Genomic DNA, 27,821 nt, shown 5'->3' with positions numbered 1-27,821 from the left:
AAATTAAACATCGGTTACTAACAACACAACATGCCATGGAGAGAAGTATCTTGAGGCTCAGAAAGATACATAAAATCCGCAACAAAACCCTCAGGGAAAAAACAAACCTGACAGATATCCTTAAACATGCATGTGGCTAGGGTCCCAGACCAAAGATGGACTCTAAAAGCGACAACATGGAGTGGTCCTTCAGCTAACAGATACCGAGGCAGACCCAAAATGAGGTGGAGTGATGACCTTCTTACAGTGGCAGGTAAAAACTGGCTAGAGAAAGCAAAAAATAGAGAGTTGTGGAAGAAGATGGAGGAGGCATATACCCGGATGGGATCAAGATTATAGTTTAAGTAATAACATTAGTTTAAGGTATATTTTTAAGTTACTAACACATTAAAATATGTAATCTATAACTCTTGAATAAATATGCTTATTATTATTATAATATACATTTCACCCGGACCACATCGATGCCTGGTTTCTACCTGTCAAATGACGACCATCCCAAACGAAGCGTCTAAAACCCTCTCAAGCTCAGAACGTCTTTTTACGCATTCTGTCAAAACACAGTGAAAAAACACATTTGATCACTAGAAAATTCTTATATCAAGACGTAGTCCATGAGGAATCGGCGCATGAGTACCGAAAACTATTCCAAATCCATTTTTATGTTTGTTTACCTCAATGTTTAATCCGGAATTGTTTAAACAATTAATTGCAAGAAATTGAATATGGCACGGGGTTGCCTCATGGCAACATGCATTTAAATATCATCAATAGGGCAATTTAAAGAGGATCGCATAAAAAAATGAGGTCGAATAGGTGTCGATATACTCGTGCACCGATTCCTACTTGACTAATACTACTACTATATCCCACATTTAATCGAATACGTACCAAAAACCTTTGGTCTTGTATATTCCATCAGGTGACCCAATTACCCGATTTCCCCTAAAAAGACAGAAATTTTAAGGAATGTATTATACTACACAAATAGACGCATCGTTGTACGTCTTCTACCACAAGTGTCTTCAATAAAATGGCACAAGCGTAAGGCTTTGACTAGTCAAAAGATTAAAAAAAGACAGTGGTAATAACTTTTCTTTAGGTGGTCGATGGCAAGCTTGTCATTTTATCCCATACATAAAGACCAAAAATATTACAAAAGCCTCATGAGCCAAAGCTCAAATCAACTACTAATTTTATGTCAAGGATCTGCCCTGTTGGCGATAATTACTCAAACACGAGACACAATTCTCCGTCTGCTTGCTCAGCCATTGAGAACTGACGGTCCATTCATACAAGCGCTCATTCATCGCAGTACCACTGACCACCGACTAATAATTCGTCGCAGTGGTTACACCTCGTCCGTTAATATATAGGGCACGACTTTTAAACAAGCCATTTCATTTATTTATTTTAAAACCTTAGGAATGATTAATGAATGACATCCGGCTACTTCATGAAATAAAGTTATGTTGTACTTGCATTTCATTAAGAAGTAAAATCTCGCTGAGTTAGTTGCGTAAATTTAAATTGATTAAAAGTTGAAGTTATACCAAAATCGTTATAAACTGCAAATATTGACTGAAGGTTAGCAAAATATTCACACATTCGCTTGAAAAAATCTAGAAGTTGGTAGCTATATGTGAAAAGTATAGTAAGTTATGAGATAAAATCAGCTTATTGAAAAAGTTAAGCATGCTTGACTTATTTTTAAATCATCAAGTGGTTACAATTTTTTATATTCTGATATGATTACGATACGTTTAAAAAAAAAAAGATTAAAATAGGACCTAGATGAGATCCTTTGGGAACGCCAGTCTGATCTGATGCTCTTTTTCTGCGCAATAAATGCTTTCTTTATCTTTGAACTGTTGCCCCACAATATGACACAATATTTAAGTCAACGTACGCATGGTAGGTTATTAAGGCCGTTTGCCTAGAACTAACTTTCGTCAGCTTATAAAGTGCATAGGAGAAACTGTTTATTTTGCTGCAAACTTTATTTACTTGAAGTTTCTAGCTTAGGTTTCTATCAATAGTCATACGAAGAAAATTTGAATTTTGTACTTGTGTACATTCTGGTCAAAATGAATCCAAAAACTCGAATCGAATCCGATTTGTCAACATGATTATTTCTTTTATTGAAATGTATATAATATGTCGTCTTATCAAAATTTATCTGTAGATTATTTTAAAAGCCATTGTATTATTACTTTGATTGTGTAATTGAGTCCTGATTCGTGGACAGGTAATCCATCTTGTTTATCCGTGGTAACAATAACAGATAAAAAACATCGACTTAGAACCGCTTTATGAGATGTTACTTCTGGTAAGTCATCAATCTATATATTATATAAAAATGAATTGCTGTTCGTTAGTATCGCTAAAACTCGAGAACGGCTGGACCGATTTGGCTAATTTTGGTCTTGAATTATTTGTGGAAGTCCAGGGAAGGTTTAAAAGGTGAATAAATAGGAAAATGTTGCTAAATTAAATAAAAACAACAAATTTGTTTTTCCTTTGATGTGTCCATACATAATTTCTATGAGAGAATTTATTGACGCACGGTTGGACAGTTCTGCTGTGAAACAAATTCATTACGACAGCAGGGTGCATATTTTACGAAGTAATTTTTGATGTTATGATATATTATTGACAAATTCGTATAAAAACATTATTTTATTTATAATATACAGAACAACGTCTGTCGGGTCAGCTAGTATACAATAAAAAAAGAAGAGGGCCAAGCATACTACCCTGGGGTACCCCAAATTTATTTACTTAAACTTTTGTGGTGTTTGATTCTCACTAACTTTAGTTACTGCAACACATTAAGCTCTGTTAGACAAATAGGATTTTATCCATCTCTGTGCCAAACCTCCGATTCCATTAATATGTTCTAACATAAACAGCAATTGTTCATAAGAAACGAAGTCAAAGGCTTTTGATATATCAAAAAATAAAGCTGAAGTTTATTTATTTTCATTACGAGCAAGCACAATATTTTTTATTAAATAAAAACAAGCGTAGCGCGTTGATTTTTGTCTTTTAAACACGTACTGATTTTTTTATAACATCAAACTGAATAAAAAACTTCATTAATTTAGCGTGAATAATTTTCTCGAATTTCTTGGAAAGTATTGATATAAGGGTAACTGGCCTGTAATTATTTATATTAATTCATTCGCCTTTTTTAAAAGTGGTTTTACTAAGGAGTTAGCTGTGTGTTTGTTATATTATAACTAAATAAAAATTTATCTTTCCTTACATCCCACGCACATCTTTTTCGTATGGCCACCATATTATAAAATAAAAAATATGCTTAAAAAGTTATGACACCAAAAAGAACAACAACAGCTAAATACTAAGAACAACAACTAACAGGTTCTAATTGAAATTAAAAAGTATACTCACGGTACTAGACCAAACATCAATTTTTGGATATACGTCCGGATATAACTTTCTAATTCTTTTTGTTTGACCAAAATCTTTATTCGCAAAATGGAACGAGCAAATTGTGCTGTTTTTGGTAGGGAAACAGGTTTTACGTCCCGTGACATCTATCCATTTTTCTTTAACTTTTGGGGCCTTTACAAATCTGAAATAACACTTACTATTTAAAATAATACAAAAAGGCAAGGAAGGAAGTGTATTGTTGACAGTGACAGTGGACAGGGTGAAGACGTCTGTAAAAGGCGACGTCTCCCTATCGTCGACACATTTTCGCTGCAACCGTTGACTAGTTAGGTCGTTACTGTACCCAATTATTTCGAAAATTAGTCATTGTGTTATTTGAAATTTATTCTTAGAAGCTTAGCAAATTGATCTGAAAATGAAATGAAAATGATTTACATGTTAGCTTGTTATTATAATTATTATTATTTTACTATTTTTCAGCCAACTTCAAAAAAAGTAGCAGGTTTTCAATTCGATTATATTTTGTTTATGCTTGTTAGCTCTCCGTCGCTCGTCCCATTGTAAAAAAATCGGTCAAGTTGGGGTCGGATAATATGTACCGATCCTCGAGCTTACTAACCTCGAACCTACTCGAGGTTTCCGTACATAGTTTTAGGTGCCACCTATACTTATAAAAAAAAAGAAATCATCTTTTTCATTCTTAGTCATAAATCGAAAACATCATAAAATAATGAAAATCTGTTTCAGTTTGAGCAAATAAAGCCAATTCATACGATATCCGACACGACACGGTAACTTGATTCAAGATTTGGATCGCCTGCCGCCGTGGGTGCCATGATAAACCTGTTTTTCATGATATAATTACTTACAAATGTATAGTTTTCAAACATTTCCCTTTATTTGTATTGCAGTATAAGACGTTAATACTTGCCAAATTTCATAGTTTTAGGTCAACGGGAAAGGAGATTGCCAGACAAATGTATGGATCGCCGCCTAGACTTGTATCAAATTCATTATTCTTTTAGATGATACGTAAACATCCACTGATTACCCCACAGTTATCATTTTTGAAATCAAAACCCGGGTTTTGATGTAATTTAATAAAATATAACATAACCTCAAAATCAAAGCAATTCGTATGACGTCCAGGTAATTACTAGTTAATGTACAATGATATGTTCACATAACTGAAACTATAAACTTCGAAATGCTTTTCATTACATTTCGAAAATAATTTACTGGACCTACCAAACCAAAGACGGCCTCTTTACATATTTACATACATACTTTGCAGACTTGTATTTTAGTAGACTTTCCTTTTGAAAATACAAATAAACTACACTACACCAAACTGTGGAATAAAACACATAGTTTATAAAATAATAATATAGGTATTTATTTATCAAATAATTTACATTTTTTTTATGATAATAAGGGACGAGACGAGCAGGACGTTCAGCTGATGATACGCCCTGCCCATTACAATGCAGTGCCGCTCAGGATTCTTGAAAAACTCAAAAATTTTGAGCGGAACCACAATTGCGCTAGTCACCTTGAGACATAAGATGTTAAGCCTCATTTGCCCAGTAATTACACTAGCTACGGCGCCCTTCAGACCGAAACACAGTAATGCTTACACATTACTGCTTCACGGCAGAAATATATGTACAACAACATTTATGTACATTAACCTCCTGTTTGCTTAAGAGTTTTGCATGAGACCACCGTTTAGTACTCTGGTATTTGTTTAGCACAAAAGACATTAATACAAAACGCGTTTATTATGAAAAAACGAGTTATTTTGAGTTATACTAATACACAGGTAGTAAGTATTTCAGCGACATATTATGTAAATTTCTTAATATTAGGGTTGAGCACGTTTTCAACTGTAAACATGAGCTCGCGCGTAGATATTGTAGATGAGTTACTTGATTTATTATATTACCTCCTATTCTACACCTTTTGGGTTACCTGGAGGACTGGAGAAGATAGGAGTTGATTAGAGCGATACGGTCGTCTAACTTTGCTACCATAATAGCTCCTATATAAAAATTGTTATCTTGAATATTTAAAGCAGGATTAGAAATTAATAATATGAAATAATTCTGTTAAAAATAACATAGTTCAACACTGATTGCATTAAAGCAATCTCTACGGGTCTAGTGATGTTTAGCATAGACTATAGAATGTTCTTAACACATATGAATAAAATAAAAAATCAAAACCCCTTAGATCAAATGCTACAGTAAAAAGAACATTTGATATAAAATGATTTCAAAAATCTTGAGGACTTCTAACTTATTTACTCTACCAGTAAACTGTATATACGACAGCTTTCTTGGTGATCGGCTGAACATTGTAAAAGATGATATAGTGCTTACTACATTTAAACTTCTATCAGCAGATTACTGGTTTATTTAACTATGTGTCTATTTTAATTAATGACATAGTCCTCGAAGAGCAGCATATATAAATAAAAAATTACAGGAAATCGTATCGTCGTTGTTGTAAATAGTCCGAGTGACGCGTCACTGGCGCCTCAGCCACTTGGTCTGTTGTCTGTACTTGTACGAATAACAATATGCCTTGAAATACCAGCCGATATTACTCACTCTGGATAAAGCACGTTGCTGAATGGTGACACACAATACCGATGCCCGGTGGCCGACAAATCAATGAATAACTTTAAAAGAAAGTTTTCTTTCGATTTATTCTCACCCGCGGAATATTGACACACCGTCGTATACACAAAATCGTATACGCACTATACGTATATACTATTACTTACTATACGTAATCGTATCTTTATAACTGGGTTACCTGAGATCTTCTGTTAGTAAACTGAAACCAGTAGCCATATTCTCGTAACATAACGAGAAAAGGACCGAAGCGACCTTGTGTTAAAAAGTTTAATTTCGTATTCTTGTAACACGGTTGACGGTTCAGTTCGGATTGTGACGAAGGTACGTTCCGATTTAGAGAAATAGCACGGTGCGTATTCTAGTAACAATATAGAACGTCAATTGTTGGCAGATTACAGCTTATTTTGCAAAATTTTGACGCTTGATTAAGTTAACACCATAAAACATTATCTAACGGCCGTTTTCAATAATATTTCTCTAGTTACGGATACATTGCTATCACCGTTGTCGTCGTTATGTCCAATATAGTTATTGCTATCTGTCGATAGGTAATTGAAATATAAGTAAGCGTAAAAGGATAGATTTGTCTACCCCTAGTAAGTTAAACTAAGGATATATAGATTATTGACAATGGCCGTATTAGAACATAGATAGAGATAGAACCGAAAGAAGAGATTAGATAAAGTTAAAGTTAAAAAGTGAAATATCAAGCCAATATCGAATATTTATTTGAAACTTTGTACAAGTCGCTATTTAACAATAACAATAGATATTTTAACCGACGAAGATTGGACGATACGAGTACGGATAACGGTTAAAGTTATGACGTCATCTAAAAATTGTCAAATGTTTGCTTAACCGGAACTTTAACATGTTTGTTATTGCTAAAGTTACCTGGTGCAACCCAGCTTCAGACAGATAGTGCCATAAAAACATACAGCGGTTGGTTCATTTAAAAACAACATATTTTATATCCAAAACCAAATTTTGAACAATTTGTTATTTTTAAGTGTTGAAATTAACTGGTTGAACAAATTAACATAGCTCTAAATCTGTTAAAAGGCCATGGCCACACAAGCTTTCTCATAACAACGTGAAGAAACTTAAACTTTTAAGACCTTGTTGGTTGTTCTTGGAAGGGACGTAAACAGCTGAGGTGACTAACCGGGATTTTTGAATATCATGTTGCGCAAAACACGAAAAATATAATGTTTCCTTATTGGCCGAATCTATGCGGACCTACCTACTTAGTGATTCGATAAAGATCGACCAAAATGTTCATAACTTTATATTCTGTGGCCTTTTTTCAATAAAAACGTACTCGACTCTTTTCTCTTTGGTTTTTAACCCCACATCAGCATTATTTTCAATTAAGATGTAGGTATATGTTTTGCTTTTTCTGACACTTTTGTTTTCATAAGAGCTAGAATATCTATTTCAAAATAGTTAAATAAAACACTTTTAAAGGATTAAAACGCATGTAATAATTGTAAGTGGGTTTTAACATTAGATTCCCCCTGGAGTCCCCCTGAAAACGAGAGAGAGTTAACTTACGAATATTGATCAATTAAATAATAAACTTTACATGTTTTTAACATACCTAAGTGTTTTGACTATTCTATCGGCGACTTTGTCCTTCTCAAATTCGGCTTCACATTGCGGTCTCTAAGATCACCGCCGTATTAAGATATTTTTAACCATCCAGCCATCTAGCAATAGCTGAAATCTAGATTCTAGATTACTACTATACTAGATTAGCGTCCCGGGTAAAAGATGGGACTTTAGAGTTTTTTTTTTATATGAGAGGGGGCAAACGGGCAAGAGGCTCACGCGATGGGGAGAGGTGAGGCAACCGCCCATGGACATCCGCAACAACAGGTGTGTCAAGAACTGCGTTGCCGGCCTTTAAGTTGGGACTAACCGGAGGAGTATGCTTTTTTCTTGAAGGTCCCTAAGTCGTATCTGTTCGGGAAGACCGCTGCCGTTAGTTGATTCCACAAAGTGGCTGTGCGAGGCAAGAAATTTCGGAACAAACGCGCGGTTGTGGAATGCCAGACGTCTACGTGATGCAGATGGTACTTTGCACGTAATGTCCGGTGATGGAATTCGGCCGCTGGAATCAACCCGAACAGCTCCTCTGAGCACTCCCCGTGATAAATGCAGAGAGAACCCACATCTCTACGCAATGCTAGAGAATCAAGCCGATCGGAGATGACTTGATCGTGAGGGTACGTGTATTTCGCCAACGTCATCATAATAATTCTTTTCCTGATTCACTATTCAACATACAACACAAGTGAATATTTTCTCAGGTCTCACTGCAATTAGTTCAAGTTCAATTAACACATTTTTGAGTTATTGTTTCCTTTTGATGCCAAGTAGCTCAAGATTCAAGGACATTTGCGCAACAATTTCACCAGCTACATCTTCTTATCTCCATAAATACATTTATCTCAGCTGATATTTACGTAGGCATTTACTCAAGAATAAACAAGTCTTGCGGCAGCTTTCTAGTTGCTTCAAGTATCGCAATAGGATTGCACAACCAATTACGGAAGCGATGCATATTTCTTCACCACCTTTGTGCCTATTGACTACATTTGAAGCGATACAGCCTATAATCTATATCTATACTAATATTATAAAGAGGAAAGATTTGATTGTTTGTTCTGAAAAATTCTTTCACTGTTGGGAGGCTATACTATCCCCGATTGATATAGGCTATATTATATTTAAAATAAAATTTAGATATTTGCTAAAACTGCAATAATGTAACGCTGCGTAAAGTATTGACTATGCAGAACACATCATTCATTTTTTTTATAACTTTTCTTATTGTTTCTTATATATGTATGATAATCCAAATAAAACTAATAACAATTAAGTTTAGTTAGGTAAAAAATTCATAAGATTAAAATTTTAGATTAAATTAGAAAACTTTAATATTTTATTTTTTAACAATTAGGCCGAGGACTTTTGGACAGCCCTAGCACAGGCTTAGGCCTAATTGGGCTGCCAGTTGCAATCACCAGCCTTAAGTTTTAGTCTAATGCTTTGGTCTATAAATTATGGTGTAAATGGTTTTCACTTTTTTAAGTCTCTAAATAAATAAAAATAAAAAACTAAATAAAATTTACAAAACGTGTCGCGATAATTATTTTGCATAATTATGTTATAAGTGTTCTTTTATTTTAAAAATTTAATTGAGACGTCGCTACAACGTGCTCAGTCCTATGTACGCAGACGAAGTCGCGGGTTATCAGCTAGTAGGTTCAATATGTAGAACTATAATCTTTCATCACAATTCCTTGAGCGTCTTTAGTATCTAGAGCATATAATATTATCGAAATATGAATCGTGAGGCACATTTATCTTATGGATTTGCGTCATATTAAACTTTCTGTACACCACTGTCTGTCTGTCTGTGTTATCACCAGAAACTTATAACGCCTACTACTTGGCTAAGTCGAGGTAGTATGTCTTGTCTGGAAAAGGTTACCATAACATAAATGACTTTCTTAATGATACCACTGATTGGGAATAGAGCGACCGCCCATAGGCCAATAAATAATAAATTTTATTGTACCATTTTATTTTTATTTTACTGTAACATGAGTGAACTCCAGTTTTGGAAGACCACTGCCACGCTAAGCTTTTCTTTTGTTTCTTTTGTATTAAGTAAGTTAAGTGTTAGATTAAGCATATATTTTGTTCTCATTAACTTTTTTGTGTGAATGTGTCAGTTTTTCTTCCAAAATAAATTCATTTTCATTTCATTTTACATTGTAACCACATTTTTATAAAAAAAAACCCGCTGAGTTTGCTGCGCCCGTTCTTCTCAGATCTGAGGGATACCTTTTGGAATGGGTGGTAGTTTTTGACTTTCAATAAGTGATTTTGTATCCTATTTTGAATAAAAATATTTGAATTTGAAACGTTTCAGCTCTTTTTTAAAGCCATAAAACGTCGAACACTGCTTTAATTAGTTCTTGATACTTGTAACATACAAGGATTTGTAGATACAAATCCTTTTACTGTTATGTTATTCAATGAATAAGATTATTCATTGGTTGATTAATTTTGTGCGATTTAAAAAAGCAGTTTTCAAAAATAGCAAGGTCTTTTACATTAATATTGATCCCCAAAAGGGGGCTTGAAGCCAGATGTTTGCCAGATTGAGAATTTCTTGTTGCAAAACAACAGAAAAAGTTGTCACAGCCACTCATACTCTCTTTTGAACAAAATGATGGAGAGAAAACTTATAAGTTTCCTTGTTTTAAAGATTTCTCGAAGTCTGTTTTTTTATGTTTGCTCCCGGTGTTAAGGCATTAAGCTCATCGTTCAAAAGGCTTTTATTAACACAGCCAAATATTTTATTTTATTTGGAAAACAAACAGCTATACATTTTACATAGTTTTACATAGCCTTAATTTGGATAAATACCATAAGCCAGCAAAGTTTTCACAAACGTAGATACATAACTACTAGATTAATTATTACTCGATCGGGGACAACTCGGCTCGCATACAACAGTAAAGTTATAGATAAGGGTAAGGGTTGCTGCTGTAATCAGGGAACGAGTTAGATACATTTCCTGATTTCAGATACAAACCTCCAGTACTTATGAAAGAATATATTATGTTGGTATTTATTGTTATACCTATCGCGTGAATTTTGGAGCAATTTTTTTTCTTTTTTATAATTATAGCCATGATTTCTAGAGAATTCACAAAATGTTTGACTACAAATAGTAGCTATGAAATATAACATTATCTGAAATATATTTAGGAGAAAAATTAACCGTGAATTGTTAATTTTATAAATTTTTCTCATAATCATTCTCTAGAACCTAACTAATAAATACCGCGAATAACCCTCTACTGCAGCACATAGATCGCACTTTAATAGGTAATGTAGTTGTTTAGAACTTTAATACAGGTTATTTTAATACAGGTTACGTAATTTGTATGTAGTCAATGTGTGAAAGATAACACTAAGTCATACTTTACCTACCTAGTATGATGGAAGAATGCAATCCACCAGTGAATAACAATGTTTTCTAGGAACTATGTAAACGATATCCTATATTGGACGTGTTTTGAAATCGTGTCACATACGTTTGATGACATCAACCATTGTCGGTGGGCCAATGCGCACGCGCACGACTAGGCGATGTCACGCACTGAATCACACACAGACCAAACACCGCCAGGACATTCCCAGTAACAATATTATCTATACAATGCTTTTCCTGTTAAACTATAAACAGCTCAACTATTTATTATACAAGCAAGCAGAATTGATATCACGTTGACCTTGTTAATATTAACTACTACTATATATGTAATTTAAAAAAAAAATAGGAAAATGGTTTACTCTAAAGGCCATCCCTGCAACTTTCCTCTAATTCCATACCTAAACCCTTCAAATAAGCTAAGCTCTTCAAGCTCAAAGAAAATTTTTGAAATTCCATAGTTAAGTTTTTACTTAAAACAGCCTTTATTTTCCGTAGAAGCTGGATATTTTTGGAACGTTATCGAACATTGTTCCATCATGCTTTAAATTATAACTTTCAGCCTAATGGCCAATGACATTGACTACGAATGTCTGGGATTCTGAATTCGAATGCGGGTAACGTTAGTGTGATGATGCGATGAACGAATTAGGGACCGGTGCCCTCGCTTTGCCGGAGTTTAAATGACATTCTCAAGACCTTTCCCTTTTTGTAGTCGCATGATCCTCCGAAGACTCAGATGGAGTATGTCCTCTACTTTAAGTAAAGGCACATTTCCTTAAATAAGTGTAAGCAGGTGATGGCAGTTCTCATGTCCATATTTATACATACTTTGGTACGCTTTTACTGATAGTTACCCAGGAGCAGCTTGACTTGGCGAAAGCCTATTAGCGAGGAGTGGTTGGAGAGACTTTCTTGATTCCTTAAAAAGTTATGGACTAGGCGACACCACTGAACTGTTCTGGGCCTTTTAAGGGGGAGGAGACTCCATCGTTAGCTAACCGTCAGCTATCTCGTTACCTTTTATGCCTTTGTGTCTCGTTATTTAGACCAGAGTAACATTGCTAATGTATAATTGGATGGAATATATGTACCTATTGTGTAAGTATATAGATTGTTGTCTGGTAGGTACTCATATGATGTGTGCCTTATTTGGATGTAGATAATTAGTGGATGGTCACGCTGCCTCTGCATCTACTTGAGATCTATCAAGTATACAGGTAGCTGCAAGGAGGAAATAAAGTAATGTAGTGTCATAACGAGATCAGTCGTGGCAAAGCTGAGAAAAATTTGGAAAGATAGACGAACAACCAAAATACAAACACTTCATATAATGAAGCGTGTGATTTTCCAATATTTCAATAAGCACTCGAAACATTGACCATCCGCCAGAAGACCGCTACAAAATAGATGCCCCTGAGATGAGGTGCTGAAGACAACTAGAGAAAGTTAGTTGATAGCATATCGTACCAATCAATACATGTTATTAGAGGTTCGTTTCATACAAAGATTTTGCAATTAATAATAATTAAAATGTTTTGACACATAATACGAAACGAAGACTGCAGAGCGTTGGATAATGCAAAGGCGAATGAGGGGACAGTACTCTCGCGATCGGTGACCTACACGCTGACTGATATGATTAAATATGTCACTGGGAGTGCTACTAACCGACAGAAATAGAAAATCATCGCGATAAGAGCAGCCATCAGAAAGGACAACCCCATAGCTGACTAAGGAGGAATCAGTGTGAAGGTGCGATAATTTCTATTAATCAAATTTAAATAGGTATTTTTATTAAAAATGGGATTTTATCGATCGATTAAAAATGTCACTGAGAGTCTCATCATCGAGGGTTACTAACAAATAGAAATAGAAAATCGTCGTCATAAGAGTAGCCATCAGAAAGGACAACGCCCATGGCTACCTCAAGAGGAATTAGTGTGAAGGTGCGACAGTTACTATTAGTCAAATTCAAATAGTAATTTTTATTCAAAACATTTCATCGATATCGATATTTTATAGGAATGTGCCTTAACTATGACTATAACCTAACCTATACCTACTATATAAAGTGTCTCATATTATGATTCTGCTGTAATTGGATACGTCGAACCGTATGTATGCCAATAACGCATGCCAGTGTTTGATACCTCAGTTATCGCATGACCTACAGCCATACCAAGCTGATACCGATTGTCCCTTAATGACAACAAAAATCTAACGACAGCTGAATAAATAACATATTCTTGTTTTTAAACAGCGATAATAGTATTTTTAAAGTAAATTTCTTTGAGCTAAATAAGTACTTAGGGAAGGGTTAAAACATTAACTACAACAACATAAAAAGTACACGTGAACTATTAAAGTCGGTTTTTTAAAGTCGGTTAGGATAGAATTATGCACTCAAAAGTTGTCGTGTACGGACAATTTTGCAATATTGTTTTTTGCCCAAAAATAAAAAATAATTTATTCTGAAAGTAAGTTGGGCTGATCTATGCTTTTTGGGATATAAAATGTTTTGTTTTTTTTTTCTAGTACGTAGTTAGTTTAACTTTTACTTAGCAATCCGGGCCCTAATTATGAGAAACACTAATCTCCGACTTAGTAATTCTAAATGTGTTAAATAAAAAGCCATTTTTAGATTACACGATTAGGGTTGCCAACTATACTGTTTTCAACAGTATTATACTGTTTTTCACTAAATTATACTTTTTACTGTTGAACAAAAATAAATTATACAAAATAGTTTTCAGCATGCAAACACATTATGTGTTATACTTACTCGCTCACACTTTGTTTTATTTAGTCAGAGGGCGCTCACTGCTGCACAGCGTGAGCGTAGTCACAAACAAATCACACCGAGTTCCTGAACGAATCTGTCAATGTCAAATATTCAAGACTGTCAGTGACAGACATGAGAGTGTATGCGATCTCGTTCTCGTTCTCAGGACATATACCCTTTTTTTACGTGGACCCCGAATTACCTCATTTATTTTTATTTTAGTTATAATTGTGGTGAGGCGTATGAAGTTTTTAAACAAGATTAAATTAGTAAGTTGTGCGAGAAGTTAAAAAAAATATGTATTTAAAACAATAAATAAATAAAATACTGTTCATTTTTCTAAAATACTGTTTAATATTCTACACTGACCTGAATATACTTTTTCTTTTCAAAAAGTTGGCAACCCTATACACGATAGATAGATTAAAGTCCCTTGTATGTGAAGTAGGTATGTAGTACGTGCTCTAAATTACTAGATTGGTAATAACCAGAATTCCAATATATTACAAAATATAGGTACCTAATTCTTTAGATCATATTTTATCGATGTTGCATCGTAAGTTAGCAGGCTACTATTATAGCAATGCACTGTTTATATTAGCTCCCAACATGGTGATGAATGGCAGTGTACTTTGGAACTTGCTTATACAATACCTATAGCGTGGTCGGCTGGTCGCTAACCAAGGAGTGCCTTTATGCGTCGTGAGTCATGCTCGGCGCCCACGCATTACAAGTTGAAATTCTTCAACCCAGGTGGCGCCAGTGAGCCAACCGCTTTGTTGATCTAAATATCTTATGGGCTGTACGTTAGTATTGAAACAATTTAGATTTCTCTTTAAGACCTTATTATATACTATATTTTTAGTTTATGCATCCAATATACGATAATTTATATTTGTACAGTATATAAATGTAATGTATATTACAGCCATTGAAAAATAGTCTATTTGATTGAAAAGAGTGGCCGCTGAGTTTCTTATATGTTCTTCTCACGAGTTCATCTTTTTACGAGCATATGGTAAACTCGGTAATTTAAAAGAAATATTTGTAGTGTAGATTCAAAACGCTTAGTTTCAGCCTTAGTTTATTTGACTTTGATTTGACTATAATATCTTAAGACTAAACATACCCACTATACAGACTATATAATATAGGTAGGTTCAAAACTAGGTTTTTGACCCGATTGCTCTCGTTTTTCGTTTTGTACAGTTTCGGTTTTCGTGTGCAGACCGGCAGGGTACTGCCTACAGCAGGGGTGCTCAAGCTTGAACTGCTGGCGATCTACCTCAAAACTGTTAGACTACGATCGATCAGCTCCGAGAGGCTTCAAGTATGTGTGATGAAGGATTGTCGCCTAGGTAGAGTGTCACGATGACATAGATATTAGTTTTGCGCACAATATGCATTTTTTTTGTCAAAGTAAGTGTAGGTCTGTTCGAAAATGTCAATGAAAAAACTCATAATTATTTTTCAAAATTGCGAGTTTGTTGGTTCTTAAAAAACAAACAAGTTCTAAAGTTCTAAACTTAACGAAAGAGCGACTTTGGATGTTGAATTTGCATGACACTGCATGTCCTGAGTATACTTTTCATAAGATGGTACGTAATTACCGATTTTAGTTTACTATACCGGATTTTTTTCTCGACATCGACTGAAAAAGCTCTCGCGATCGACCTGTTGATCCCGATCGACCGTTTGAGCACCCCTGGCCTACAGGGTAGGTAGATACATACCTATTTAACGATGATCATTTTTCCAGTACCTACTTATCTAATTGTTATTATGAGATTAATCTAAACAAATCAAAGATATAAGAATAATCTACTCTAGCGCGAGGTTAGATTTTAGCCAGGTTTTACTAAAAGATATAGCAGGAACCTATTTTCTGGGTATTTTAGCATAATTTGCAACAGGAGTCGATAATAACTATATAAAATATTTAAATATCTATTTTAAAGAAATAAATCTTTCTGTAATATAAATACAATCTTAGAAATATTAGTGTGAATGTTTGTTTTTTTTTCGATTACTATTGTCGAATTTGTTTAATAACTATGCTGTATTTGTTGGATGTAATTACTAATTGTGACAGTAATCACGACCATCATGTTCACGAAGTATCCTTACACAAACAATAAATTCTAGCTCTAAAGTTTGATGCATCCAATATACAATAATATATATTTATACAGATAATTCTTTATAAGTTTTTATGAAATATGTAATTTATTTTATTTAAACACGACTCATATTATCAGCCATTGTAAAATACTTGATTGAAAAGATAATTGGCCGTTGAGTTTCTTGTATGTTCTTCTCACGAGCTCAACTTTTTACAAACATAATAATATGTTAAATTCAGTAATTTAAAAGAAATATTTCTAGTGAATGTATGTTTTTAAATAAATAATTACTAGATAGATATCTCTATTAGATTTAATTCAATATAGATGCAAATACAATCTCCAATCCTTACATGTAACATAAACAGGATAAAACAGTCCTTTGAATAACATTTAATTGACTCTGCACCGGATATCACCGGATAATAACTATCCGGTTTTCTCGCAATTAAGTGTTAACTAATCACAGATTGTATTAGAAGTTATCCTCATTGATAATTTTATAGACTTTAACGTCGTATTGGAAGGGAGAGCGAGGTCATGCGCAATAACAGCCTTGCAAGGACGTTGCGTCTAAAGATATATATAATTAATTCCACCTTTAACGCTGAGTCATTGATAAACGTGAAGCGCATAGCCGAACACAAGCGAATAAATTATAGAAATCACATTTACAGTGTTCATGCACATTTAGAGACAGTGGCGACATCTTGTTGTAGGAATGCGAAGTTGAGTTACCGTTCGGTTGCGATGCGATACATAGCTTGGTATTCGAGGTAGCTGTAGTATCAAATTGCAATCTAATGTGAAATGTCACACTGTACTCAGCGGAACTAAAAGCATATGGAATGTATTACATAAAGGATTAAAGACACTCGCGTGTTGGTTAGTGGTAAGGCGACCGCCCATGGACATCAACAAAGCCAGGGGTCAAGATATGTATTACTGGCCTTTAAGGTGGGAGTATGCTATATGCTTGAAGGTCTTTGAGTCGTATCGGTTCGGGAAAACTGCAACCGGTAATTTGTTCCACAATGTGGCTTTGTGAGGGAACAAGTTCCTGGCAAAACGCGGGGTTGCGGAATGCCGTGGAATTACCCGTAGTATATGCGTTAAATGACCCACATTTCTACGCAACGCTAAAGAATCAGCCGATTGTGACTTGAACGTCGAAATTTAGAGCCGCTCTTCGTTGTATGCGGTCAAATGGAAAAAGCTAGTTCTGCGGAGAGCCTGCGCAGAGGCTAGTACTCCATGTGAGGCCAAATCTGAGCTTTATATAATTTTAGGCAGTGGCTTGAAGTGAAGTCCTTAATTTTTTTTTATAGAATAGGAGGACAAACGAGCGTACGGGTCACCTGGTGTTAAGTGATCACCGCCGCCCACATTCTCTTGCAACACCAGAGGAATCACAAGAGCGTTGCCGGCCTTTAAGGAAGGTGTACGCGCTTTTTTTGAGGGTACCCATGTCGTATCGTCCCGGAAACACCGCACAAGGAAGCTCATTACACAGCTTTGTAGTACATGGAAGAAAGCTCCTCGTGGGGATGATATCCTAATTTGTGGCGTGTCGTGCGAAGGTGGAATTCGGCGGCAGGAATCAGGTTGAACAGCTCTTCGGAACACTCCCCGTGATAAATGCGGTAGAAGACACACAATGAAGCACCGTCTCTACGCAACGCCAAGTGATCCAGCCGTTCACAGAGCACTTCCCCCGACAATTCGAGCTGTTCTGCGTTGCACGCGGTCAAATGGATCGAGCTGATACTGGGGTGCGCCAGACCAGAGATGACAGCAATACTCCATGTGTGGCCGGACCTGCATTTTGTAGAGCGCTAGAATATGGGCCGGCTTGAAGTATTGCCGTGCTCTATTGATGACGCCCAGCTTCTTCGAATCGGCAATCGCTCGAGATTTTGAGACCCAGTACTCCGATACTAGGCGACGCTTTAAGGGAAGTGTTATCGAAGAGCGGTGATACGACAAATGGGTTTTTTAGTGGTAAACGCGCAAACTTGAGTCTTCTGGGGGTTAAATTGGACAAGGTTCAATTTACCCCATTCCGCGACCTTCTCGAGAGAGGACTCGATAGAAGACACAAGTTTCTCCCGGCACTGGTCGACGTTTTCCCGAGAGAGACCTGCATGGCCAGTGTATACGGCATCACCAGTGCTGTCGTCTGCATAGCAATGTATGTTGGAGGTGTCCAACATATCATTGATATGCAGAAGAAACAGCGTGGGAGATAGCACACAGCCTTGGGGCACTCCAGCGTTCACGGGCTTGGGATTCGAGCAAAAACCGTCGAAAACGACTTGTATGCTGCGCCCAGTGAGGAAGCTGTAACTGGAAAGCTGCTCGCCGATTTTGACGACGTGCTTTGACTTCGCACGGGCGATTTGCCGCTTAAAAAAATCTGGAGGCACGGTTATATTTCCTCTTAAGAACTGTGCAGTTCGGATCCTTTGTGCCCAGCGCCGCAACCCAAGTTCGATACGCCTGTTTTTTGCAGTCAGATGCTACTTTAACTGACGCATCGAACCAGGGCTGTGATCTGCCACCGATGGGTACTACAGAGCTAGGTATAAAAATATCCATGCCCTGCAGTATCACATCGGCTACTACAACGGCGCAGGCACTAGGATCATCCGAAGGGAAACAAACCTTGCCCCAAGGGTAGGATGCAAAAAAGGAACGCAACCTATCCCAATCTGCTGACTTGTAGTGCCACACGCGGCGGGTCGCTGGTGGTCTGCGACGTTGTCGTCGGTAGGGCACTACACTTCTGGCCAGCCAATGGTCGGACGTTCCGAGAGGGGCGTCGACAAAGACCTGTTAACCATCGGGATGTGTAGTCAGCAGAATGGGAATGGCCTCCGGTCCTTGACACTAACCTATGCGAAACATAGCGGCACTAGGCCGCTACTTCACGCCGGTATTTTGTGCGAGTGTGGTAAGTAACCCGGACGAGTCTGGCCCGATTGTGCTGACGTCAAAAGACGGTAGCGTGACTCTCCCACTTTCAATGAGCCCGTAGTCGCCTCTTACGACACCCTAGGGCCTGGGACTACACTATTCTTTTTACGCCCCGGGGAAGCACAGGGCAAAACTGGTAGTATACCACGATAAATGGACGACGGTTTGAACAAAAATATGATCTATTGTACTGGCCTTGAATACTTTATCTATTAACAACAAAATATTATTTGTATAAGCATGAAGCGGCGTCGTGGGACGGGTCGTTCCCTACCCAAGAATGGAGGCATGGCTGGTCGATGTGTCATCCTCGTCAATGGACGCTACTTGTGGTTGCAGGAATTCCTTAAATAACAAATACCGATATTGCAAATTGATAAACGAAGTACCTAATAGTTATTTATGCAACTGTTGTGTAATAAGGGGTATTCAAACACGAATGTGGGTTTATCACACGAGACGACGCCGAGTTTATATCACATGAGTGTTTTAATACCTAATTATCACAGTTGCATACAAGACTTTATCTACACCCATAATATGAATCCTCTAAAACATTCCGAAACAGTTAGCTTACTGCTACAATAAATAAAACCAGTCCTAGTAACCATAATATAATCCAAAGGAGTGTTTTATGAAAACGGATGATATCATGTTGTACTGAATTTCATTTCAACACACGTTTGGATGATGTAATGGTTATTAGGACATCGGGTGGTTTAATGTTGGGAATAATCCAACTGTTTTGGAATCTTTAATTTTTAAAGCACGGGTATACATAAAATTTATAACAAGAAAATAGCAAGTCAAAAATTATATCGGTACTATAAATCATTAAAATTCCTAGGAAATAAAATCATCGATTAGGTATGACCGGCAATGTTCAGTTCTAGCAAATCAGGATACAGATCATGATGTCATAAGCCGTTTATGTTAATATATTAGTAACTCAGTACTCGGTAATCTATAAGATTGATAAAGTTGCCGTATCTAAAGTTCTAGGCACTCAACTAAATAAATTACCGGAAATCTCGATTCTGACTTGAATGAAAATAATCATAGATACGTACACAGACCTATAGATACTTTAAAAATTGTACTTACAAACGTATATATCACTGTGTGTACTGAATATCTTTAAAAGAAGTACCTATAGAAGAAGTATACTGTATAATAATAATGATAATAATAAATTCTTTGTTTCGACCAACAAAGGATCATAATGTGTTAGTACCTAACAAAGTAACTTAAATCCTACTGTTAGTACAAGATATCTTAAATAAATTAAATATTGACACACACACACACATTACTCTTACACAAATTATCTTGCCCCAAAACAGCCTGTACTATGGGTACAAGATAACGATATATTTAATACAATATACTTACTTAAACATACATAAATACATATAGACATCCATGACTCGGAAACAAACATTCATATTCATCATATAAATGATTGCACTATAGGCAGGGTCACTAACCACTGGGCTATAATAGGGGTCGTCAATTAAATATTGACACACTCTTTCTAAATCTAAACCTTCCTAACCTAGGACAGAACCGACTAAAATTGTATAAATTGCATAGCAATTATTATAATATTCGTACATATAACAGGAAAATATACTGATTACAAAGAGCGCCACTCAAGCGCCAGATCACGTCAAAACAATATTAAGTATCACTCTGATAACGATAACAGAATAATGTTTACAATACGCTCCAAACAAACCGCGTAAACATATTAATCATTACATTACATTAGCAGCAATTTTTCCATACAACTGCTTTCGACCGTTTTCTCCTAGATTCTAGAACTCTGGATCGTTCTTTTTTCAAATTTCATCAATATTATCATTATTATGTGTCTCTCTATTTTGCTATTGTTGATATCATTATTTATATCTTGTCTCTTTTATAAAAAAAAACACAGGAATCCACCTTTCAATTAGAACATCCCTACTAATATTATAAATGTGAATGTAAATATTTTTCGTACGCTTTTACTCCGGAGCTCTGATTTTGATGAAATTTGGTACAGCGATAGACTAGAGCTTAGGAAAAGACATAGGCTCAAATTTATCCTGGAAAATTCCATGGTTCCCGCGGGATTTGTCAAATATTTAAATTCACATCGATGAGCTATAACTAAACCCATAGTAGGTATAGTTAACCCTAGCAATCTTACTCGAAATAAGATTCATATAATAATATAAATTGGGAACTGGAACAGGACATGAGATAATCTTCAATTCCAAACTTGCTAATTATTTTTAAAAATCCTTTATGTACGCGGACAAAATCGCGGGCATCAGCTAATACTTATATAAATACCCATCCAGCCCAATTGTGTCAATGTGAACTGAAAGAATGGAAGCAATATGAATGATATCAACGAGACAACAAGAGTCTAGGATTTCCATGTCAAACGTTATTACTTATAAATATGTTTCTAAAAGGATCCCGTCGTCTGCGCTATTTCTGAACGTTATGAGCATTTATTCCCGTCCAGACAGTCTCGGCGAATGGCGTCAGTTCTTCCCAGCATTCAGCATATCTAACATAACCTTTATCAAAAAAAAACTTCGCCTTTGAAGTGAGTGAATATCGGTACCAATTTTATTTAACGATCTCTTCTGTCTTTGATGCTTTGTTTATGTATTGTGCTGTCTTTGTGTCAACTATTTTCCACTTTCTCTAAGCAGGCGCAACAACATAAGACCGTTTTGAGATTGGACTTAATGGGCTACCCTAGGCATAAGATTGAGCCATAGCGAGGTGTGACGGGATTTAATTTATTTACTTATTACAAGTGCTGAACCGGCAAACGTCGTTATCTATATATATAAAAATGAATTGCTGTTCGTTAGTCTCGCTAAAATTCGAGAAAGGCTGGGCCGATTTAGCTTATTTTGGTCTTGATAATTTGTGGAAGTCCAGGGTTTAAAAGGTGAATAAATATGAAAATTCTCGAAAAAAAAAATATAAACATATAAATTTTTCCTTTGATGTGTCCCCCGTCGTTCAGAAAACAAATTGAAAGAATATAATGATTTTACGAAATAACTCTTGATGTTATGGTATTACCAAATTAATAAAAAAACATTATTTTATTTATTATATTATACAGAACAACGTCTGTTGGGTCAGCTAGTAACAAATAAATTTCTTCCTATTCCAAAAAGTTATAATTAGATTATAACTTTTTAATTATTAAGAAATTTTCTTCACCGCACACGTAAGTAAATATACTTATTATCCCCTACTTTGTGGTATAACTATTCTTGTGTAGATTTATAATGAGTGTCTAATGGTGTACCAAGATTTTACTAAAAAATAATATTCATATCAATCTTATTACAGCAAGTAAGTATAAATTACTTGTTCAATATCTGATGCTGACGGAATGGGGTTATCGTGTTATAGTTTTTGCAAAAACTTAATCTGGTTCTTTTTATATATACTACAAACCTTTCAGGCTTCTCGTTGGTTGGATTTTGGCATTCAAATTTATGAGGAACAACTCCTTCTTTAAGTTTTTTTCGACCTCCAAGTAGTTTATATTTCATATAGTTTTCCATGTCACTTTCAATCTGAAACACAAAATAAAAATGTAGTCAGGAAAAATTTCCATCGCTTTCTGTAATAAGTAGGTACCTACTTAAATACTTTTAAAAGGACTAAAACGCGTGTAATTGTATATGTAGGTACTTTTTATAAAACGTATTTGCCTAAAAGTTACCATTTTACACGCTTTCTATTAGCTTCAGTATGTTTGTTTGTAACCGAGTCATTTGGGTGCGATTTTGAACAATTTAAACGGCCAGATTTCATTAAAACTTAAACATTAATTTGATATAATTGTTCCATTTTTCATTTTGCAATATAAGATTTTTGTTAATTTATGTAATTTTTTCAATAATCGTCAATAAGGAATTGATATTCATTTTAAATTTCAACCAAAGCGTGTTTTTTAGTTTTTTCTTTTAAACTATTTTTATTTGTCATTTATTTATTTAACCCGATGTTACGTGACATTTTCAGGAGCACGTGTTCAGTGGCTTTGGAAGAAGTACCCACTTCTAACTCTAAGACCGCCAACAATCAAGAACTCTTCAAATGACCTGTCGCTACTCTTCTTCAATATTTACATTTATTTACTTACCTACACAAAATCGCTACCTACCACATAAAACCTTTTCTTCCTAATTTAATTTACAGGTTGAGGAAGTAGTGTGATTTTTACCTTATCACTGGATAGTCAAGATAATGAGGGGGATCTGTATTTCAAAAAGTTCCGTGACTCTGATGTCTAGTTCACCTTTAGATACCCCCCTTATTCATAATAGTCTGCTAACTTAAAGCATTGCTAATTCTCACTGTCTTCTTCTATTGACCTAAGTCAGAATGAGAAAAAACACTCGTTAGCGGCTGTTTTTCTATTGTGTTGCCTCATATTAGTTCATATACACTTATTAATTTACAGGAAAGACTCTCGTATAAAGTAGTTATTGACTTGAGTTATGACTATTTATTTTGTGTAATTAATCCCAGAAGTGAGGATTATCACTTTAAGAACGAATTGTTTAGATTAGCAAGAGCGACATCTCAAATCAATTTCCTAATATGCAAATATTGGGGTTGAGCAGATTATCATCTGTAGAGTAGATCCTGTAGATGAAGCCACAACCTGAGAGTTGAACAAAGCATACAAGATTTTATGAATGATACGTCACTCGAACGGTTAGAACGAGCGCTCGCACGTAACGCGTGAGGTCGTGGGTTCTAGACCCGCATTGTTCATAAATTTTTTTTTTTAGTTTTATTTTGTGTAATTAATCCCAGAAGTGTGGGTTATCACTTTAAAAACATAACAAAACGCTCATATAACAACTTATCCTATTTAATATAATATTATACATTTTTAGGTGGACTGTGCACAACCAGACAAATCTCTTTATAATGTATACATACATACATACTATAGTAAGCCTTATTTGTCAAAGAAGCTTTAATATACTTATTCGCAGGTGCACAACACTGCAGCCCAGAAAAGACACAGCTATTGGGACTTATAAAATCATCCTCAAAAATGCGCCAGCCAGAGATTGAATATTAAGACTACCTAGTAGCTGTCTGCCTAATGAATGGAGTACTGACAGCAATCAATATGATCCAGTTAGGAGCATCAGGCAATTTTTATTGCATTTGTTATGTCACAGTTTTTGTTGGTATCTTTGAAATGGGAATACTGTTATATTATATTGGAACATTCATAATAGGACAAGTACATAAATCCCTGCACTTCCACTGTAGAAACTGAAATTATTCATGGGGAATGTTTTTTTTATTTATGAAATAGCAGGACAAACGAGCGTACGGGTCACTTGGTGTTAAGTGATCACCGCCGCCCACATTCTCTTGCATTACCAGAGGAATCACATGAGCGTTGCCGGCCTTTAAGGAAGGTGTACGCGCTTTTTTTGAAGGTACCCATGTCGTATCGTCCCGGAAACACCGCACAAGGAAGCTCATTCCACAGCTTTGTAGTACGAGGAAGAAAGCTGCTTGAAAACCACACTGTGGAGGACCGCCACACATCCAGATGGTGGGGATGATATTCTAACTTGTGGCAAAGGTTGAATTCCGCAGCAGGAATCAGGTTAAACAGCTCTTCAATGTTCAATTAAAAGCCAAAATTATACTCAAGTTGTCTTTAATCCAAAAGTAATGTAAATCATACATGTAACACACATTAGAGCCACAACAAATCATTATTTCAAAATACATGGTAACAAAAAAGAATAAAACTACAGAACTGGATACTACCTGTGTTCAATGTGGTGGGCCGTATGAGAATAATACTGGCAAAAGAAACTTTTACAAGTTTCAATGAGGTTTCAATAAATAAAACAGAACAATAGACAATGAAATTGATAATTTGCCATCATTTAGCTTACTTCATAAGATCAAAACCTAAAACAGTGTTTGCTTAAACAAGCCTGTTTTTTATCTATAACTATTACTGCAGCACTATTACTAAATACATATTTCATAAATAAATCTTGCTATTCCCAAGTGATTATATGATAATTTTGTATGCTATACTTCTATTACCACACAATTTTTTAATTTCGAAATAAATGAGTTTTGGGTTGATAACAATAGTATATTTTAGGAGCAAAACATATTATTTTTGTGATGCTACATGGGAATCCTCCAAGTCTGTTGTTTTGTTCTCTTGTTCTTTTTGTCTCTTTCCTTCTCCACCTGGAAGGATGTATATGTATAAAGGTATGTATGTAATGTATTTACAAATCAACATTATTTAAGTTTTGTGCTATTTTTATACCCTCTAGGAATAATCTAGGAGTAATAGTGCTTAACATTCATACTTTACATTATTTGAAAAGCCTAATTTTAAGGCTTAAAGAAATGTAATTAGCAATCAATGCAATGGTATACTTTGAATATTTAAAAGAACAATTATTTAAATTTGAACTTAGTTATTTTATTTAATCCATTTTCAGTGTGAATAATTTCATTGTTGTAAAGACACCACACACCTCAAGCTACATTCCACAACAGTGTAAATAAATATTTAGTCTGTACCCTGAATATCTTCTAAGTCTTGTTGTGTCCAAAACTGTAAATTAATTATAAAAAAAGTCACCTTGAATGTTTCAATATGTTCTTTATAGATTCATAAAAAGAAGGGAGCAAAATGAGTGCTGCTTTACCATCTTTAATAGAGTAAAATTTATCTTGATGTACAAATTTAGGTACATATTCTTGAATATTTTACTAGAACATTGAAGGAATAATGTCCTCTTCTATTTAATTCTTAGTTTTCGGCTGCATCAGCACAATTTTTTTTTATTGTATGGCTGCAATGAATATAGTAAGGAAATCAATTATTTCGTGAAATTCTGTTATCAATTATTGTTCCTCAGCTTATGCTACTGGTAGTTGACTGACTGACCATCCTGACATAGCACCCAGCATCTTCATGAACCTGCAAAGGAGGTAAGTTATGTGTTATGACTGTGTTTGTAACTTACTTTAATATTGAAAGTAATCATCTTACCTCTGGTAACATTATGACAAAACCAATGCCAAAAGTATTGCTTTTAAAACCTTTTCATTATCTACTAATAACCAGCTTCACAAATTAAATAAATTGTCCGTTTGGAAAACCGGTACCTACACACTGAGTTTGGAAGTCGTCGAAGTTGCTATGCAGTAGTAAGCTTGCAATTTGCATTTTTGAAAAAGCGAACAAATATCTCAACGATAATGCAATATGAAGTACGAGTCTAATAACAAATAACAATAATAATGCTCAATGTTGTTTTTGTTATAATCTGACAGTCATTGAAAAACAAATGACCACACGACACAGCTGACTGAAGTCGACCAATTTTTTTGCTATCATATCGTCAAATTTAGTATCGGAGAGTTAATGAGCGGTTTACCTATCGAGTCAAATTCAACAAGCGACGTTTTATAGCTCTGATTAGTGAAAATAAATAAAACGATAATACACTAACGCCAACTAAAACGTAGGTACACAATAAAAAATTCAACTAGCTCTAAAGTGTAAAGGTCAACCATATGTTTATATAGGTACCTCTGACACATAACCTACAAAAAATAATAATTTATCAAGTTACGGAGGTTATCTAAATATATGTGTTTATGTACTTACATCAAAATGATCTTCGCAACAATAGACACAACTTTTAGCTCCAGGTGGATCAGCCCGTTTCATGCTTTCCATCCATTTCTTGCGGGTATTAGGTTCCAATGGAACAATAAAAAACAACTTTTGGGGTTTATTTGTGGTTGTATTTGAGCACTTTGGCACAACACATGATTTCCTAGATTGTTTTATGGACATTTTAAACAATTTTCGACGCCAAAATCATACACTCACTTCAGTAGCGGAGCGCGCTGTGAGTGTAGTGTAGTGACGTCACAGCGGTCAGCGACCCCGCTTCGTAGCGCCTATCTAAATTATTACTCCTCTTTATTCTGTGGCCAGAATTTTTTTTATAATTCGCAAAATATTCATTTTGTCTTGAATAGAGCTGCATACATACTGTAAGGTAAAAATAATAATTCGGTGATTTTCTTCCATGTGAATATTCTGTATGAATGTAGATAGATATAATATATTAGATATTATATAAAACGTCGTACATATGAATTCGAAATCCGAAAAAGTTTTGGACGTGGCATTGAAGGCTCAAGGCGGGGACACAGTGGTGAGTACCAAAAGTTTCGCCACCGTCGTCTCTAATGAAGGGCTGTCATTTCAAAATAGGACAAAGTTGGATTCTATTAAAAAGGTAAATAATTCTTAAAGGAGTTTCAATGCACAGTCTCTGATCGTCACTACTATTTAGGACTATTATTTCACTACTCTTATTAATTTTTGACGACTCTTGTACACTGTTTTCCTATAAATATAAACTATTTAATGGCTGTGATTGATGATTAAGCGATGTATGAGAGCAAATAGAAGGATGAAATGGAGTATTATCAGAAAAAGGAAATGTGCTATACCAGAAAATAGGATTTGCTAACAGGAAACAAATTTCTGCGCCCTGAGATGCATGTTTGTGTGTCGAAACATTAATTTGTTTTTGAGTCTCATATACTGTGCAAGATTTTTTAATAGCGCAATGATTATCTGAGCAATGGCAATACGAAAGGTACCTACTCTTTTAAAAGGTCTTTATCTTTTCACAAAAGTGATTTTTTTCTAATACTTTTGATGTCAATAAAAGCACTAGAACACCGCTCACATAACTAATAAAGAAGTAACCACGCAAGAAAATACGTTGACGAACTAA

The 27,821-nt window shown here is 35.2% G+C and overlaps 1 protein-coding gene across 10 annotated transcripts in view; it reads right to left on the bottom strand.

The window, feature by feature from the left end:
- Positions 1 to 26,932, bottom strand: part of LOC126975317 (transcription factor Adf-1-like) — a 39,170-nt gene extending 12,238 nt beyond the window's left edge. Inside the window, exons 1-4 of one of the 10 annotated variants that reach the window (XR_007731688.1) lie at positions 26,051 to 26,578; positions 25,704 to 25,978; positions 25,530 to 25,609; positions 24,663 to 25,233 (exon numbers count right to left, since the gene is read on the bottom strand). Coding sequence is in view for 2 of the 10 variants with exons in the window: in XM_050823149.1 (XP_050679106.1) it covers positions 3,415 to 3,598; positions 22,435 to 22,556; positions 26,672 to 26,863 (498 nt within the window). In the remaining 8 variants the exon portion in view is untranslated. Of the gene's footprint in view, positions 1 to 3,414; positions 3,599 to 22,434; positions 22,557 to 24,662; positions 25,979 to 26,050; positions 26,579 to 26,671 lie in introns of those variants that run through there. The other 9 variants (XM_050823149.1, XR_007731689.1, XR_007731684.1 and 6 more) reach the window with 9 other exon arrangements.
- Between the last annotated feature and the right edge of the window lie 889 nt (positions 26,933 to 27,821).

This window comes from Leptidea sinapis, chromosome 35 (genome assembly GCF_905404315.1).
Source record: "Leptidea sinapis chromosome 35, ilLepSina1.1, whole genome shotgun sequence".
NCBI lineage: Eukaryota > Metazoa > Arthropoda > Insecta > Lepidoptera > Pieridae > Leptidea > Leptidea sinapis.
This window is presented reverse-complemented; position numbering and strand designations above follow the sequence as displayed.